The sequence below is a fragment of the Taudactylus pleione genome, unplaced genomic scaffold (assembly GCF_031769625.1).
Source record: "Taudactylus pleione unplaced genomic scaffold, aTauple2 ptg000051l, whole genome shotgun sequence".
Taxonomy (NCBI): Eukaryota; Metazoa; Chordata; class Amphibia; order Anura; family Myobatrachidae; genus Taudactylus; species Taudactylus pleione.
Window position 1 is genome coordinate 3,395,397 of NW_028284453.1, and position 18,001 is coordinate 3,413,397.

At 45.3% G+C, this 18,001-nt stretch overlaps 1 protein-coding gene across 1 annotated transcript; it reads right to left on the reverse strand.

Moving 5' to 3' along the window:
- Positions 1–15,567: 15,567 nt before the first annotated feature.
- LOC148535461 (galactoside alpha-(1,2)-fucosyltransferase 2-like) lies at positions 15,568–16,650 on the reverse strand. Its single transcript, XM_088462613.1, has one exon. The coding sequence runs from the start codon at positions 16,633–16,635 to the stop codon at positions 15,568–15,570; it is 1,068 nt and encodes a 355-aa protein (XP_088318739.1). The 5' UTR covers positions 16,636–16,650.
- Between the last annotated feature and the right edge of the window lie 1,351 nt (positions 16,651–18,001).

The window sequence follows — 18,001 nt, forward strand, 5'->3', positions numbered from 1 at the left end:
CTGATACGGGAGTGATTAACAAACTGTTGTTCCGGGCCAAGCATATCTCCAGGGAATACATTGGAACCCAAGGCTAGGTAACTATACCGGAGCAAATCTTTACAGGAACATTGTGCCTCACATGAGAAATATTGTGTCTCTATATCCACAAATGTAAACCGGAGACTGATATTTATTAACACCTGTGTGGTCTCCAATATAAGAATTAGGAGACATACACCACATATTAGAAGGATCAATTTAATAGATAAAGTGCGGTACTGTTTTTATTGTTTTATAATATAAATGTTATTTGGTATGCAATTGTATCTTTTATCTATATATACATTCTTAAATAAATGAGATTTAAAGGAGCGCACCCTTAGGTGAAAGTGTTTATATTCACTACAACATTTTTATGTAATTAGAAAAGACTGCAGGGCTTTTTGTTTAAAACAGGAAAAGAGAGAGAGAGAGAGAGAAGGGAAAAAAGGAGAGAGATACAGTACTGTAGTAAACAATGTGGTGTACAGTACTGTACTTACGCGGCATGGGGAGGCCACTGGGGCCAGCTGGTGGTGGTGGTGGTGGTAGGACTGTGGAAAAAGAACAGTTTCCATCAAAACCATTTGGAAACAAATAAACCCCTACTGTATAAATCTTGACCAGAGACTCCATAACACCAAAAACAAACACACGAGAGAGAGAAAGAGAGAGAGAGAAAAAGAGAGAGAGAGATCTGTATTAGCTTTGTGTTTTGGCCTTGGTTTTGCCAAAACCGCCCTCATATGTTTTGGTTTTGGATCTGTATTTTATTTATTTTTTTAAATGATAAAAACAGCTAAAATCAAATAATTTGGGCCTCTTTTTGTCCCTACAGTATTATTAACCTCAATAACATTATTTTCCAGTCAATTTTGACCACCTCACAGCTCACAATACTGTTTTCATCCAGTTTAGGCCAAAAGGTTGCACCAAGCTAGCTAGCTGACTAAGCTAAGTGACAGCAGGGGGCGACACAAACATGGCACATCTAGGAAAGAGAATGACACTGCAGTGGCAGACAGGATGGCAGTTTAATAAACTATTTGACCCAATAGAAAGAACCCAAGAATGTTTTCATTAATGAAGAACTAGATCAGAGGCCAGAGGGAGATAGAGTATGCATGTAGTTGAAGGAAGGGAAAGGAAAGAAGGATAAGCTTGTAGTAAATATAACTTAAGTTTTTGACTCCACAGCAAATTTATGAGGGAGGAGGGGAAGCATTTACAGAGGAAATTTTCTTATTCACATCAGTCCACTCTCTAGTGGAGCTCTTCCGTGGTTTAGAATTAAAAGTAAAAAAAATCAAAGGGGCATGCAGGAGATGTTGTCTGTGGACAGAAACATTTCAGGACATTTTCTGCATTCATCAACACGATGTCGAAGATTTCAGAGGCTGTGTCAGTTCAACTTCCAACATGGCACATCTAGGAAACAAGGTGGCAGTAACTTTTCATTAATGAAGTGCTAGATCAGTGGTCTAAGGGAAGTAGAATATATACTGTATGTAGTGGAAGGCAGGGGAAGGAAGGATTGATTCATTGACAAATTTAATTAGATTTTTTGATTCCAAAGAACAGTTATGAGGGAGGAGAGAGATCTGGGCCTCGGTTTTGATGAACATCATCTTTTTCACATTTTGAGGAAGTAACTCTTTCTGAGTACACACTAGAGGGATGTCAGCTTAAGTAAAGCAAATCTAGTTTGTACAAGGGACTCCAAATTGCCTTTTTTTCCTGCCAGTAGTCAAACAGACTGTCTGACATGCCTATTTGGATGCTGTCATTAAAATAATCCTCTACCATTCTTTGGATGGTGAACATATCAGATGGAGTCATGGTAGAGGTGTCACTTTTTGGGGGTAATTCTTTTAGACCCAAGCAGATGTCAAAATGTTCTGTTGACTCATCTGCTTCATCAGTGTGTTTCTTAGAAAAGCTCAGTTTTTTCCTGACAGCCATAGTTGCCGGATAAAGGAGGAGATGCCTCCATGTCATGTGCCATTTGAGCTAAAAATTTGCTCACCAGGAGCTCTTTGCATTTCTTAAGATCTGTGTCAGTTGGAAAGAAAGACTTGACTTACGAATTAAACCTAGGATCAAGCATGGTTGCCAAAATGTATTTATCTGATTTCAAGATGCTGACAACCCTTGGCTCCTGGAAAAGTTAATAAATGACTTGATATAAGTTTGTTATACTTAGAATTGCTTATTTTCATCTCCTTTTTCAGTTTCTCAAGCTGCTTTTCCAAAAGTGGGGAATCACCTGACTCAAGTTGGCAGTGTCTGAGCTCACATCACAGATGACAATGTCAAAGGGTTTCAGCACCTTGCACAACATGGAAAGTATTCTCCACTGTGCTGGAGTAAGGTACATTCTCCCTATGTTGTGTAGCTTTATATAGCCTTTTGCTGTTTCTCCATCAGCTGAAGCATATAAAGGGTGGAATTTGACCTTTTTATTACCTCTTGCTGCAGCTGGTATCAGGGCAAATCGAACTGTTCTTACAGGTGCTGCAATATTCTATCTGCTACAGCTGACTGCCAAAAATCTCCAGAAATTTTTCGGCCCACAGACAGCATCTCCCGCACACCCCTGTCATTTTAAAAAAATTTTGCACCTCCAAATTTATTGTGAGAGCAAAACATGGGACATGATTGAAATTACCCAGATGTAATGCTCTCACAATATTTGTGGTGTTGTCAGAAATCACAAATCTCGAGGAGAGTCCAAGTGAGGTAAGCCATTTTGCAATGACACCCCTGAGTTTTCCTAAGAGGTTGACACCAGTATGCCTCTTAGTGAAGCTAGTGACACAGAAAGTTATCACTAGATCAGAAACAGTAGATGAGCAAGTGGTTTATTCACAATTAAAGTATATAGGCCTACATGTAAAAATACACAATTAGTAATCTTCATATGGAAAATAACTAATTGACACAGGGCTTGATTCACTACGGATCGCAATGCTGCATACACATGCAGCTCAACTGCGATAGCAAGGCACTCCACTGCGATCGCAATGCAAACTCAGCACCACATATGGATGCCCACCTTACCATATGCACATCTGTAATACTTAGCAGAATAGTGAAACCATTGGTACATTCGAGTACCATCGGACCCATATGCACATTTGCACAAGCCCTGACCTTACTCAGAAATTGTTAACAGCCACACATGCTATGAGACCTCACACTGCATATGACTTTGACTCACACTGCATATGACTCTCCTGAACTCCAGCCGGAAGCTGGAGTTCAGGAGAGAACTCCAACCTCCGGCTACCGCGGTGCTGCAGGGAAGGAGCCGGACACCCGCTGGTAATAAAATCTCAGCGGGCGTCTGGCTTGGAGCCTCCCTGCGGTGCCGGGCTGGAGGGCACGTGCACCTCCAGTCCCCCCCCTGGTTGGGGCCAGGCCAAAGTAGTGGCATAACTAGGGTCTTCAGAGCCCAGGGCAAGAAGAAGAACGGCGTCGCCCCAGCCCCCCCACCCCACAAACACACACACACATAGACAAGGCCAAAGGCATGCGCCTAAAAAAATGGGCACCGTCAAATAACAGAAGGGGCGTGGTCAGTTTAAATGGGGCGTGCAACATGACATGCCCCCCATTTCTCGTCACTCTGTGAACATTCCTTTCCATATGCACCTTACCTATATGGTGGTTTCTCACAATGTGGAAATTGTATCTTCCCTGGGAAGATGGCGTCTTCAGTCAGTATTCACTATTCATGTAGGTCACATGGTCCGGAAGATGCCTGTTTGTGTAGGAATATTGATAAGGTTGTCATCATCATGCAACAGCAGTTCACCCATATGTGTGTCCCTTGTATACCTTCCTGCCCCCTGTGTTTCTCAGTCACACCATGGCCCCCTTAGTCGTCTGTTAGCACAGCATCGCTTCCCCCTCGGGCATTGTCTCTCAGTCACACCATCTGCCCCTGAGCCGCCTGTTAGCACACCATCGCTTCCCCCTCCTGCATCGTCTCTCAGTCACGCCATCATCTGCCCCCTCCCACATCATCTCTCGGTACTTGTACCATGATGTCATCAATTACTGTCCAACGTCATTCCCTAATATCCACAAGGCCACAGAGGGGGAATAAAAACCTGTTGCGAGCGAACAAATGTCTTCTTTTTGTGGACTGTATGTATCTATACACTACCCTGTGTATTTGATGGACACAGACATGCACACAGACACATACACACACACTGACACAGACACACACACTGACATATACACACACACGCTGACATACGCACACACGCTGACACATACGCACACACGCTGACATATACGCACACGCTGACATAGATGCACACACTCCGACACAGATGCACCCACGCTGACACAGATGAACCCACTCTGACATATATGCACCCATGTTGATATACGCGCACACGCTGACATATACGCACACACGCTGACACAGATGCACCCACGCTGACATATACGCATCCACAGATGCACCCACGCTGACATATATACACAAACGCTGACACAGACTCACCCACACTGACACAGACTCACCCACACTGACACAGACGCACCCACACTGACACAGACTCACCCACACTGACACAGACGCACCCACACTGACACAGATGCACCCACACTGACACAGACTCCCCCACACTGACACAGACGCACCCACACTGACACAGACTCACCCACACTGACACAGACGCACCCACACTGACACAGACGCACCCACACCATAGGCAAACGCAGGGGGGGGTTCTGGTTGCCTGGAAAACCCCCCTCCCAGCTCACACCAAGATGACCATAATCTAAATAGCATATAATACTAAAGTTGCATGTTTTTAAGATCCTCTTAATGTCACAAATTAAATAATTAGTACCATCTGTTGATTTTTTAAAATGTGTGAGCAGTGATGAATACACTTGTGTACCAACTGGGAGATCTCAAATACACGAACTGTTAGGGGTACACTGATATAGACCATCTATAGGGTCAATTATTAATACTGTATAATAATATACTATCCAGTGCATAAGGAGACCAATCTGTACATATATGTCCAGGGAAGTACAAGGTTCCATTGCTGTTCCCCCAGCTTCCTAAACTTTCTGAAATTATCTAGAATGGTGCCCACATCTGAAATAAAAACATTCAGCTCAGGCAGGATGGTCCTACTACCGCATATAGGCCCTCATTCAGAGCCGCTCGTTAGCGGCAGTACGCTCGTTCCGAGCGATGTTTGCACATCTGCGCATGCGTACGCTTTTTAGTACGCATGCGCGAACCAGTCAGTGCGGCCGAAAATCCTTTGTACGCTATATAGCGAGTGCCTGCTATTTTGAGTGACAGAATGAGGCGTATGTGGGTGGTAACAGGGGAAGGTGCTTGAAAATGGGGAGTGGAGATCCGAACGCAGGCGTGCTTAAAGGTCAAAACGGGCGTTTTATGGGTGTGTATATTTAAAACAGCAGCGTCATTGACCACGTCACTGGGTTATTTTATAGCCAGAACTGCACGCAAATTTGTGGTAGCAAACACCAACCACAAGAATAGCGAGCAGTTCATACGCTGGTCGATGTACTCGATTAATCTAATAAATAGCGGACATGACGTAGGATGCGTGCGGCCAGGGGGCGTTTTTAACAAATAAACGAGCGTATGTTTTGCTCGTTCGTTCAGACTTAGAGGTGTGAACAGACTGCAATGTGCGTACGGATCATTTGAATAGCCACCCCTTGTTTTTAAACGAACGACCACAAATAGCGTCCGGCTCTGAATGAGGGCCATAGGCCCTCATTCAGAGCCGTACGCTCTGAGCAGAGCGCACGCTCTGAATGAGGGCCGGGCTCCATTTTCATGGAGCGTCCTCCTGGACGCTCGTATAGCTGTGGGTCACCACCCACAGGCTATACGAGCGTGCTTTGTGATGGCCGCGATGGTCGAGACCATCGCGACCATCGAAATTGCGAGCCGGAGCCTGCGGTTGAGGTTTTCAACCGCAAGCTCCGGAGTGATTTTGGCTCTATCAGAGCCAAAATCACTCCCACTGACATCACTAGTGATGTCAGTGGGCCGGCTTCTGACGGGAGGCGTTCCCGTGGGAACGCCCCCGTCAGGGAGGCACGCCCCCGGCACGCCCACCAAAGGGGGCGTGCTGTCAGTCAACATTGACAGCACGCCCCCTTTGATCGGACACAACGAGCGAAGGACTTTCCTTCGCTCGTCGCGTCTGGCGCATGCGCACGACGGAGCTCCCTCCGTCGTGCGCATGCTCAGTCCTTAACATCGACCCACTTGCGAGCGGACAGCCGCTCGCGAGTGGGTCTGAATCAGGCCCATAATGGCTTACTGTGATCGCTGGTCCTGTATATGCTGGAATTATTACATACACTATACTTCGTATATGACGCTGGTTAAGTTCTGATTATGCCCTCTTCATTGACTGGCCACACTTGCTTTAAAATCAAGCATTTGGAAACCCCCCTCTAGAAATCCTGCGTTTGCCCCTGCACACTGACACAGACGCACCCACACTGACACAGACTCACCCACACTGACACAGACGCACCCACACTGACACAGACGCACCCACACTGACACAGACTCACCCACACTGACACAGACGCACCCACACTGACAGAGACGCACCCACACTGACACAGACTCACCCACACTGACACAGACACACCCACACTGACACAGACGCACCCACACTAACACATATGCACCCATGCTGAAACATATACACACACATTGACACAGACGCACACACGCTGACACAGACACACCCACGCTGACACAGACACACCCACACTAACACATATACACCCATGCTGACGCATATACACACACACTGACACACCCACACTGACACAAATACACCCACACTGACACAGATGCACCCACCCTGACAGAGGCACCCACGCTGACACAGACAAACACACGCTGACACAGATGCACCCATGCTGACACAGATGCACCCACACTGACACAGACTCACCCACACTGACACAGATGCCTCCCACACTGACACAGACGCACCCACACTGACACAGACTCACCCACACTGACACAGACGCACCCACACTGACACAGACGCACCCACACTGACACAGACTCACCCACACTGACACAGACGCACCCACACTGACACAGATGCACCCACACTGACACAGACGCACCAACACTGACACAGACGCACCCACACTGACACAGACTCACCCACACTGACACAGACGCACCCACACTGACACAGACGCACCCACACTGACACAGACACACCCACACTGACACAGACGCACCCACACTAACACATATGCACCCATGCTGACACATATACACACACATTGACACAGACGCACACATGCTGACACAGACACACCCACGCTGACACAGACACACCCACACTAACACATATACACCCATGCTGACACATATACACACACACTGACACACCCACACTGACACAAATACACCCACGCTGACACAGATGCACCCACCCTGACAGATGCACCCACGCTGACACAGACAAACACACACTGACACAGATGCACCCACTCTGACACATATGCACACATGCTGACATATGCACACACGCAGACACATACGCACACACGCAGACACATACGCACACACCCTGACAAATCCTACACAGACACACACACATACACCTCTTTCAAATACAGCCAGCCTGAGCCAAATAAATACAACATATGCAAAAGTCATCTCTCGTCCCCGCAGGCAACTTCCAGCCCCGCTGGCATTACACACTGGTACTCACTTGCAGTGCAGCTCCAGAGCACTGGGGAAGGAGAAGTACTCACCATCTGACAGGTGTCACCCGGCGCTGGCAGCAAGCCCTCAGGATCAGTGGCATGCAGAATGATAGAGGACTGCCTTGGAGGGGCTGCGTGCTTTTTCTGCAGCTCCTCTACAGTCAGCCCCAGCACTAGCAGGCTGCTCAAGTCATTCACAGTCATTCTCATCAGTCAGGGAGCAATGGTTCCGGCGCAGGGGGGAGCGGAGAACGGGCGGTGCGGGTATGATGCAGCAGAGCTGTCGGATGCCCCTGGAATTCCAGTTGCCCCTATGCATTTGCTTATAATGCCTATGCCTAGGGCCGGCTCTGGTCATCAATACAGAAATTGGGAAGAACACTTGCCCAAATCCAAGAAGTGCTAAACAGCTTACGACAGCATGGGTTTATGGCTAATCCAGCCAAGTGTACCATTGGACTTTCAGAGGCCAATTATATGATTGGCAATGGGAAAGTGAAACCAAAACTGCTCAAAGTGGAGGCGAGTCAGTCCTGGCCGAGACCCGCCACCAAGAAACAAATGAGAACTTTCCTTGGGCTGCTAGGCTATTACTGCCATTTTGTTCCAAATTTTGCGTCCATAGCTTTACCCCTGACTGAGACCCTTAAGAAGGCTCAACCAGAAAAGATTCTCTAGACCATAACAACTGAAGCAGCCTGGGAAGATATGAGGAAGGATCTGTGGGCCTGATTCAGAGCTGGACGCTCTGACAGAGCGCTCGCTCTGAATCAGGGCCGGGCATTTTTTTTTCAGAACGGCCTCCTGGCCACTCGCATAGCTGTGGGTGACCACCCACAAAGCTATAGCGAGCGGCCATGATGATGGTCGCGATGGTCAAGACCATCGCGACCATCGGGCTTGTGACAAGACCCTTGTGGTAGGGTCTCGTTGCCGCAAGCCCCAGAGAGCTTTCAGCTCTAACAGAGCCGAAAGCTCTCCCACTGACATCACTTGTGATGTCAGTGGGGCCGGCCCCAGACGGTAGACGTTCCCATGGGAACGCCTCCATCTGGGCAGCCACGCCCCTGGCCCACCCACCAAAGGAGGCATGCTGTCACTCAACATCGACAGCATGCCTCCTTTGGTACGAGACCCGGAGCGACGGACTGCCCGTCGCTATCCGGGTCTTGGGCATGCGCACGATGGAGCCGGCTCCGCCGTGCGCATGCGCACTGGCCTACCATCGACCCTGTTGCGAGCGCTCAGCGCTTGCGACCGGGTCTGAATCAGGCCCTGTGTTCTAAACTGGTTCTCCAGGCACTGGATTTCAGAAAACCTTTTGTCTCGCAAACTGATGCCTCCACGACAGGTTTAGGAGCTGTTTTGTCCCAGTTCATTGCAGGTGAAGAAAGTAGAGAGTTGTTACCATGAGAGACAAGATATGCCATAGTTGAGCTAGAATGCTTGGTGAAAAGTGGGCAGTAGAAGCCCTGAACTACATTATCTCCTAGGAATAAAATTTGTCTTGGTCACGGATCATGCACCACTAAGGTGGAAGCACCTCAACAAAGATGTTAACCCCAGAATGACACTCAGGTTCTTGACCATCCAGTAGTACAAGTTTGTCATTGTCCCGGAAGTTTGAGAAAGCTGAGTGGAGTCAGCCATCGAGAAAGAAGATGTGTGCTTCCCCAAGCTTGGTAAAGCAAAAGGGGAGGATGTGTGGTGAGAGAGGTTGTCTCTCACCTGAACTGCCCACATTCCTGTGGGATCAGCTCCCTCCAGGGGAGCCTTGAGTGAAATCTGTGCGTTCTGCATTAGCAGTGGAGGTGTGGATTTCCAGGTTTTTACATTTACACAAACACAGCTGGAATAATCACTGGAGCACAGGAATGGTTTAAAACTCCCACACACCAGATGCTCCTTGCTCCTGATGTTGGAAATACTGGCCAGGAAATAGGCTGGGGGTGGTCGTCAGCATTAGGGTCCCATGACCTAGAGGGTCCACAGACATTAACACAAGGAGTGCTGAGACATTTACTTTTATGTTGTTTGCTTACTTTCTGAATATGTGCCTGTGGGTGTCCAGGCCTATGCTCACATATGCTCAGGTGCAGTGTCTGCTACCATTAAAAAGACACTGCTTTACCAAGTACCTGCCTGTCTGGAGACCTCATTTCAATACACCATGTTACACTCTCTAAAACCCACCACACTAATGGCGGATATTGGACACAGATCTAATACTAGCATAGTTATTGTGATGTTAGTGATCTGCTGTGCAACTGGGTGACAGCTGTCATACTTGGTTCCTTTAGCAAAGTATTGTTTAACAGTCAATTGTTTTTTTAAACTACTACTACTAGTAGTTTTCTTGGTTTCCTTCTGGGATCCACCCCCAGGGGTTCTTTTGAGGAATCCAGGATAGGAGAGGAGTCAGATAGCTTTATCAAATTGGATACTGGACTACGTCCATCATTATTGAAGATATTGATGATGAATGTGCTGTGGTGGAGATTGCAGGTGCTTGTATCTAGCAGAGAGAAGGGAACTAGTTGATGCTGGACTGCTTGTTGTTACTGTTTTAGCACAATTTCTGATAATTCCACACATAAAAGGTGGATTTTAACATCTTATGCAAAGGCATGACAATGGCCTTCTTCTTATCACGGGTAAGAACTGCTTCCACTGGTGCCTCATTTACACAAACAACATCCTCATCATCAACATCCTCATTAGAACTGGTGTCAGCTACATAAATATCCCCCTCATCCTGTTGCACTTCCACTGTAGCATCCTCAATTTCTAGATCAGCATCTTGTTGACTTGTGCTGCTTATCCTCACATTGGCAGATGATGCAGAAATGGTAGATGGATATTTTTCTCTATGAGTACAGTGAGTACAAGGTGAGGCTCAGACAGCACTTGCAGACACACTTAGACTCTGTTCAGGGATTTGTGACAGTTTGTTCTACTGCTTTAGTGTTTTTTCGCCACTGATATTACGGTTTTAATTTTTTTGACACCTATTCTAGACTGAAAGTGAGACTCCATTGCATCATCCTGTGAGGCAAAAGAAAATGCCTGACTGAAAGCAGTTGCAGAACCACCACTTAGAAATAAAAGGTCAAGGCCTGAGCTTTTCCATGCCACTGTGAGTTGTGTATGGTATGTTGACAGGTTTATGTTTATCTACTAGAAACTTTCTCTTTATTGAAGGTGTTTTTTCTTTAGCAATGTAGTAATATATGTTTTTTTTTTCTTTTTAGATGCCCTGACTGGAATCCTCTATGCCCTTGGGCATCGGCTTTAGTAGATTACGTTGAAGAGGTATCATCATGATGACTAGTGGTGGTAGCAGCTGCAGTGCTAGTTCTTGGTTGCTGCTCCTGCTATTCTATTGATTGATCGTCATATTCCTTTATCAACGCCTGAAGTTTTTTAATAAATTTTTTTTTAAACAATAAAACAAACTGCAACACTCTTAGTATTAAGGCGGTGGCCATTGACCTACTGACCATTACTGTTATATATCACAGTATCATGGCCTGAAGTTTTATTAACAATTTTTTTTTTCACAAAATGATAAAATGCCCACCAACTGTTACACAATGTGCAGATAGTATTAAGGCAGTGGCCCTTGACCTACTGAACATTAGTTTTATATCTTATAGTATCACGGCCTGAATTTTATTAACAAATTAAAAAAAAAAATGTAACAAAAAAATAAACAAAATGCACACCGACTTCGACACACTGCACAGATCGAATTAAGATGGCGGATCTTGACATGCTAATGTTACTATTATATATCAAGTATCACAGCCTGAAGATTTTTTAACAAAAAGAAATGTTAGCAAGAAAAAAACAAACTGCCCACCAACTGTGACACACTGTGCACATAGTATTAAGGCGGTGGCCCTTGACCTACTAACCGTTAGTGTTATATATCAAAATATCACGAACTGAAGTTTTTTTAACACTAAAAAACACTTTTTTTTTTAAAACCATACAAGTAATTATTATTACTATTAGTAATATTAATAAATGCACTATAAAATCAAACAAACAATGATTGCTATCTCGGCCAGTATTACCTAGAGGACTTATTTGGGTGGCACTGCCCATCAAAGACAGTTTCACTGAACCTGTTCTGAACTGTCTCTGTCTCACTCTTTCAATAACTAACTCTCTCACTAACCTAAGCTCCTTCCCCTTTGGTGGTTCTGAGACCAATGGCGCTGAATCCCCACGGGAGGAACTTGGTCAGGTCAAAAACACACGAGATCCGACGCCGGGTGAGATTGAGCCTTGAAAACTGAAAATGGTGCGGAGATCCGAGGAGCAGCACGGATCTGATCAGTATAGGTAATGTCAGGCGGGTTCGGTTTCCAGGAAACCAAACCCGCTCATCTCTAATTATAATATAGGCAGTGACAGCTCCAGAGGTGGGGCTGCAGCACAGTCCAAAATTCAAATAGGGGAGCCACCCCAACTGTCCTTCCAAACGCTGCCAAATATCTCTGTCCGGGACTCACTGGCAGTTGGTGTGGCTCCCCTATTTGAATTTTGGACTGTGCTGCAGTACAACCTCTGGAGCCACCACTGAATATAGGTATGTTATACTGTTGCTAAAGGTTTTAAGGCACAGTATATGTCTGTTGTTTATTAGTATGAATAGCTCTTTATTTAAAATGACATATAGTCGTTGACATCTAGAAACTCCTATATAATCTTATACAAAGGGGGACACTGTCCAGGCCTAATATAGATTTAAAATCTTCCTTCACATATCTCTGCCTAGTGGATCTATGTCATATATATGTAGCCAACTAACAGTACATGTCCAGCTTGGTTGTGCCTTTAAAATAATTGGTACTTTAAAAATACAGGAAGACTCGCAGGAGTTCCCACTGCAAGTTACAACCTATTACATAAGCCTAGATTTATAATATAATTTGAAGTATCTGAGACATATAATACAGTATGTACAAGGTCCCGGAAATTACATTGCCTAATGTTTGCATTTTACTTTGAAACACAGAACATATGATATACAGACTCGTGAGTTATTTGGTGTAAGGAAATAGGAGTCTTTGGTAGGTAATAATATGCATGAATGAGACAAGCAGGACGCGGCATATGAACTGCCCCATGGTTCCCAATAGGCTGCACAATACATGTGTTCCAGCTTGAAATGCAGGCAGTACTTTGCTATGAAACATTGACTGAGCTGTGAAATGGATGCACCAACGAGAGGAGATGGATGTGAACAGGCTCCCTGCAGGAAATGACATATGCATTACATTTTGGAGTGCAAAATGTAAATTAATGTTCAAATCACAAAGAATTGAAGCTATGGAGTGTATAGTTGGATACATCTGTGACGCAAGGCCATTATAGGCACTTTTGGTAGTGAAAAGGGGACAGCATAGGCACTCTGATCGGTCTGAAGCTACGCAGCCCCATACACAGAAAACTGCAATGCGTGTTCTCATTCTTTCATAGCCAGCATTAACTTTTTCAGCAATTTGTGCTGCAGTAGCTCTTCTGTGGGATTGGACCAAACGGGCTAACGTTCGCTCCCTACACAGCAATGAGCATTGGGCCTCAATGACCCTGCCATTGGTTCACCTGTTGTCCTTCCTTGAGCCACTTTTGGTGGGTACTACTAACCACTGCATACCTAGAACATCCTACAGATTGTCTAGCCATCACAATTTGGCCCTTGTTAAAGTCGCTGAGATCCTTACGTTTGCCCATTTTTCCTGCTGCCAATACATAAACTTCAAGAACGAACTCTTCACTTGCTGCCTTATGTATCCCATCCTCTGACAGGTGCCATTGTAACAAGACAATCAATGTCATCCACCTGTCAGTGGTTTTCGCTTTATGGCTGATGGTTGTATTTATGTATAAAGAGAAAGAGATACAACACAAGAAGGTGCTTATAGTGCAGTATGCAGGGATGATAATATTGCTAATCATTTAACAAATGTTCTGTTATGAAGATATTTATAGCTTATCTGAAGGTTCTTTACTTAAATATTGGACCTGCTCCACCTTAGCAGACACAGGTACTCCTTAAGGCGCACATCCACTTGCAGATTTGTATGAGCGATTGAACAATGATGATATAGTTATCGTTCAATCGCTCATGAATCGTGCATGAATCTGGCACATTAATGTCGGAAACGTCCAGCGATGCGTGCTCCCGCTGGTCGTTTCCAACATCAATTATCGGCCGAACATGCTGTTGAACCTGACAATAACGTCAGGTTGAGCACGTTAGGAGATGATTGATGTGCCTACACTGAACGACTGCTCGATTACAATGTCATCGTGCAGTCGTTTCAAAGTCTGCTAGTGGATGTGCCCCATTAGTCTTTTCTTTGTTTATCTATAATCAAAGTACAGCACCAAACACACAAAAGGACTCTCATTGTGTAACACTTTATAAATGTAATATATTTAAAATTGGATTTATAAACACATATATAAAATATATAACTTCTTATCTCATGTTAGATGGAATCACTGGCAATCACCACTGCAATTGTCTGACGATGACGTTCCAGCAGGCTTGCTTATTCCAAGTGATGTCTTATTGCCTGATTTACAGATGGACACAATGCAGATATGTGCGAACGCAGCACAGCGATCACATTGTGATTATTTGTACAAAGGAACTAGTCACAAAGTGAGTGACAGGTATTCAGCGTTTCTGGGTGGTAGCAGTGGGGGGGGTTGTTCGAAGAAAGCAGGCATATCTGACCATGTAAATGCCATCGGGCATGGATAAATTAGCCATTGCGTTCTCCTGCGCAGCATGAGTGCTCTCTGCCTGTCGTGAGGGTCGCAGTGCTTGAGGCACGTCAGACTTGACTTACATACTGTGTGACAGCCCAATGTGCGTCGATGTTGCCGATGTTTATTCTATTGCACATCGTCGGACCGATATAGGAAGGCAATTGTGGGCGTCCCTATGCTCGGCTTTACTCTGGAAGGTATTTTCATATTTTGGCAACTGCAGGTCCTGCACAGACCACGATAGCAAGTCACAGGGGCCACCTCATGGACTCAGCCACTAGTCTCCCTACACCACCCACTCTGTAAAGAAGACCCAGAGACGCCATTTCACACCAGGATACCCACCTACACACTGTCACTGGACACTGCGGGACGCCGCAATCCAGACTTTTACACAAGTGCAACACTACTTTGAGTGCATCTATTGGACTCAATAGTTTACAGACAATTGGAACATTTAACTTTATCCTACCACCAAGAACTAGATGCCACTGGTTTACTAATTTTATCTTCGCCCATACTAGTAATCAGCACATGTATGTTTTTCTGGATCTACATACAACAGAATTGTGAGTGAATCAGCTCACCTCCCACAGTCCCACAGGTTGACACAGTTATTGTGTCTGTTGTTTCCATTATTGAATACTATTTCATATTTCAATTGATTTTTGCATACCTTGTCTACATTGACAACACTAATTGTATCATTTATTATTATTTTATGCATTTTGTTATACTTGGATAGTCAAGTATCTTGAACATAACCACGCACAGCTTCAGGTTTATATGTTATAACAACAGTTAATAGTCACCATAGAAGGGTTGAGCTCAATCTATTGGGAATACCAGTAGTATTTCTTTCCTTGTTTGAATATATATACAGAGGGGGACAAACTTCTGCAATTTGTAGCTCACCCGATCAGCACCTTAGTGCGCTAGTGTTACTGCTCAAGATTTATAATATGGCCATTGGCCTCATACTAAATTTCAAGGTACCCTAGTATTCTGTTCATTCAGAAGTGGGGTGAGATTAGCTGGAATTCCGATCCATTCTGGTGGAAAAACAGCTTCAGGTTTAAAAGTTTGAAAGAATGGAAAATCTGGCAAAGTATAGTTTGATAGGTAGATGGTTTCACCTCCCACAAAGTAGCCAACCCAAATACCAAATGTCCCTATGGTCATGATGGTGTGGTTACAATGTGCCAAGAGGGCAAAGTCACGCTCTGGAGAGCCTTCCTGACCATCCCCAGCAAAGTGAACATCTCCCAGTGAATTATTTATATTCTCTTTACACCAATCCATGCCATTACTGGTCACCACAAATAGTGGGTTTTTATATTTGTTTCGGAAATACTCAGTGGCTTTCTGCAAATATGCTCTGTCAGCAACCACTCCTTTCTTAGTGCTTGCCATGATACGCAAATAGTCTCCTCTGCGTACGTGGATCCCTACAAAGGTGACATTTTCCCGGTCTCCTCTCAATTTGGCAAGATAGGCGTTAGACTCTTTTTTGATAAAGTCATGGAAAGTAAATTCTTCAAGAATCTCATCCCTTATGTGATGGTAAAAAGTATATGACCATGGGTAACCCCGAAAGCTAACATAGTCGCCCTCAATACTTCTGTACTCGTCAGACAGCCAGTTGTGTAGTAGTAAAGGTTTCCAGGTGATGCGATTTATGACATCCTGGTGAAGCACAGGCAATCTAATTCGGAAGATCTTTGACAGCTGGCTGTGCATCTTTGGTAAGATGTAAGCTTGATGGTCATTCATCTTCGCAAGGGCGTAAAGTGTTGCGTACTCCCCCATTAAGTTACCTAAGCGCCCAATAGCATTCACAGTCCACATACCGTTCTTTTTTTTTGGTTTGCATAAAACAGGTGATATATCCTTTTTTCCATCAAGATCATTTTCTGATATATTGTGATTTTTAGGGTTTATAACTTTGTCCATGAGTTTCTTAATTTCCAGCTCAGCATAGTCAATATATAAAAAATGTATAATAAAAAGGACAAGTAGGATAGCTCCAATGGTCCAGAATAGACAATATTTCATCTTTCCAGGGCTCCAAGCTATAGACAAATGGAGAAAAGGTCCAAATTAAGTATTTACATAAAACATTTAATAGCTCAATAAACTGCATGCTACATATCTATATTACTATTTAATTTAGAAAAACATTAGGGAAACATATATATCAGAGGATGCATGGAATGGTGTGTTAGGGCATGTGTGCAAAGGGGTTGGGTATCAAATACAGGCAGGAATGCTAGCTGTCAAACTACCAACAGAAATATCCCAGTGCTCAGTATCATAATAGGGGTCCGGTAAGTATGCTAACCCTCCCCGTTCTGCCCCTAACCCTCTGTTTCTGCATCTTCACCCTAACCCTCCCCAACTCGCACCCTATCCCTAACCCTCCCCTTTGGAGCCTAAACCTAACCCTCCCCCTTTGTGCCTAAACCTAACCCTCCCCACTTAGTGCCTAAACCTAACCTTCCCCCTTGGTGCCTAAACCTAACCCTCCCCAGAGGTGCCTAAACCCACACACCCCTGTCCATATCCTAACCCTAATCTCCCTCCCCAGTAGCCTAACCCTAACCCCCACGTAGTGCCTAAGCCTACCCCCCACCCCCACCCCACTTTGGCTAACTCCTAATCCAAAACCGTTATACAGTACTTATATTGAGGATGTCGGCTGTTGTGATTCCAGCGTCGGCTTCTGAACTAGCATCGGGATTCTGCCACCAGTGCTCTGTCCCGGGATTACGACACTGGGATTTCAACAGCCGGCATCTCATGCGTCGGCATCTAAACTACATCCTGTGCAAAAGTTAGACTTAATTATGAAGGGACAAATCTAACTGGGTGGAGAATGTCAGCCACATATATATAAATATTTATGGGATATCCCACGAAAACATCTGTTTTCTGGGGCTACCAATAAATGTTAAGCATCCCCAGGTTGCATCTGTGGGGAGCCACAGCAGATATCGGATATGGGGCCTGATTCAGACCCACTCGCGAGCGGCTGTCCGCTCGCAAGTGGGTCGATGTTCTGGACTGAGCATGCGCACGACGGAGGGAGCTCCGTCGTGCGCATGCGCCAGACGCGACGAGCGAAGGAAAGTCCTTCGCTCGTTGTGTCCGATCAAAGGGGGCGTGCTGTCAATGTTGATTGACAGCACGCCCCCTTTGGTAGGCGTGCCGGGGGCGTGCCTCCCTGACGGGGGCGTTCCCACGGGAACGCCTCCCGTCAGAAGCCGGCCCACTGACATCACTAATGATGTCAGTGGGAGTGATTTGGGCTCTGATAGAGCCAAAATCACTCCGGAGCTTGCGGTTGAAAACCTCAACCGCAGGCTCCGGCTCGCAAATTCGATGGTCGCGATGGTCTCGACCATCGCGGCCATCAAAATGC

What these genes read in the sequence shown, in the direction of transcription:
- LOC148535461 (XM_088462613.1), bottom strand. Translation starts at nt 16,635, where the DNA reads ATGAAATATTGTCTATTCTGGACCATTGGAGCTATCCTACTTGTCCTT.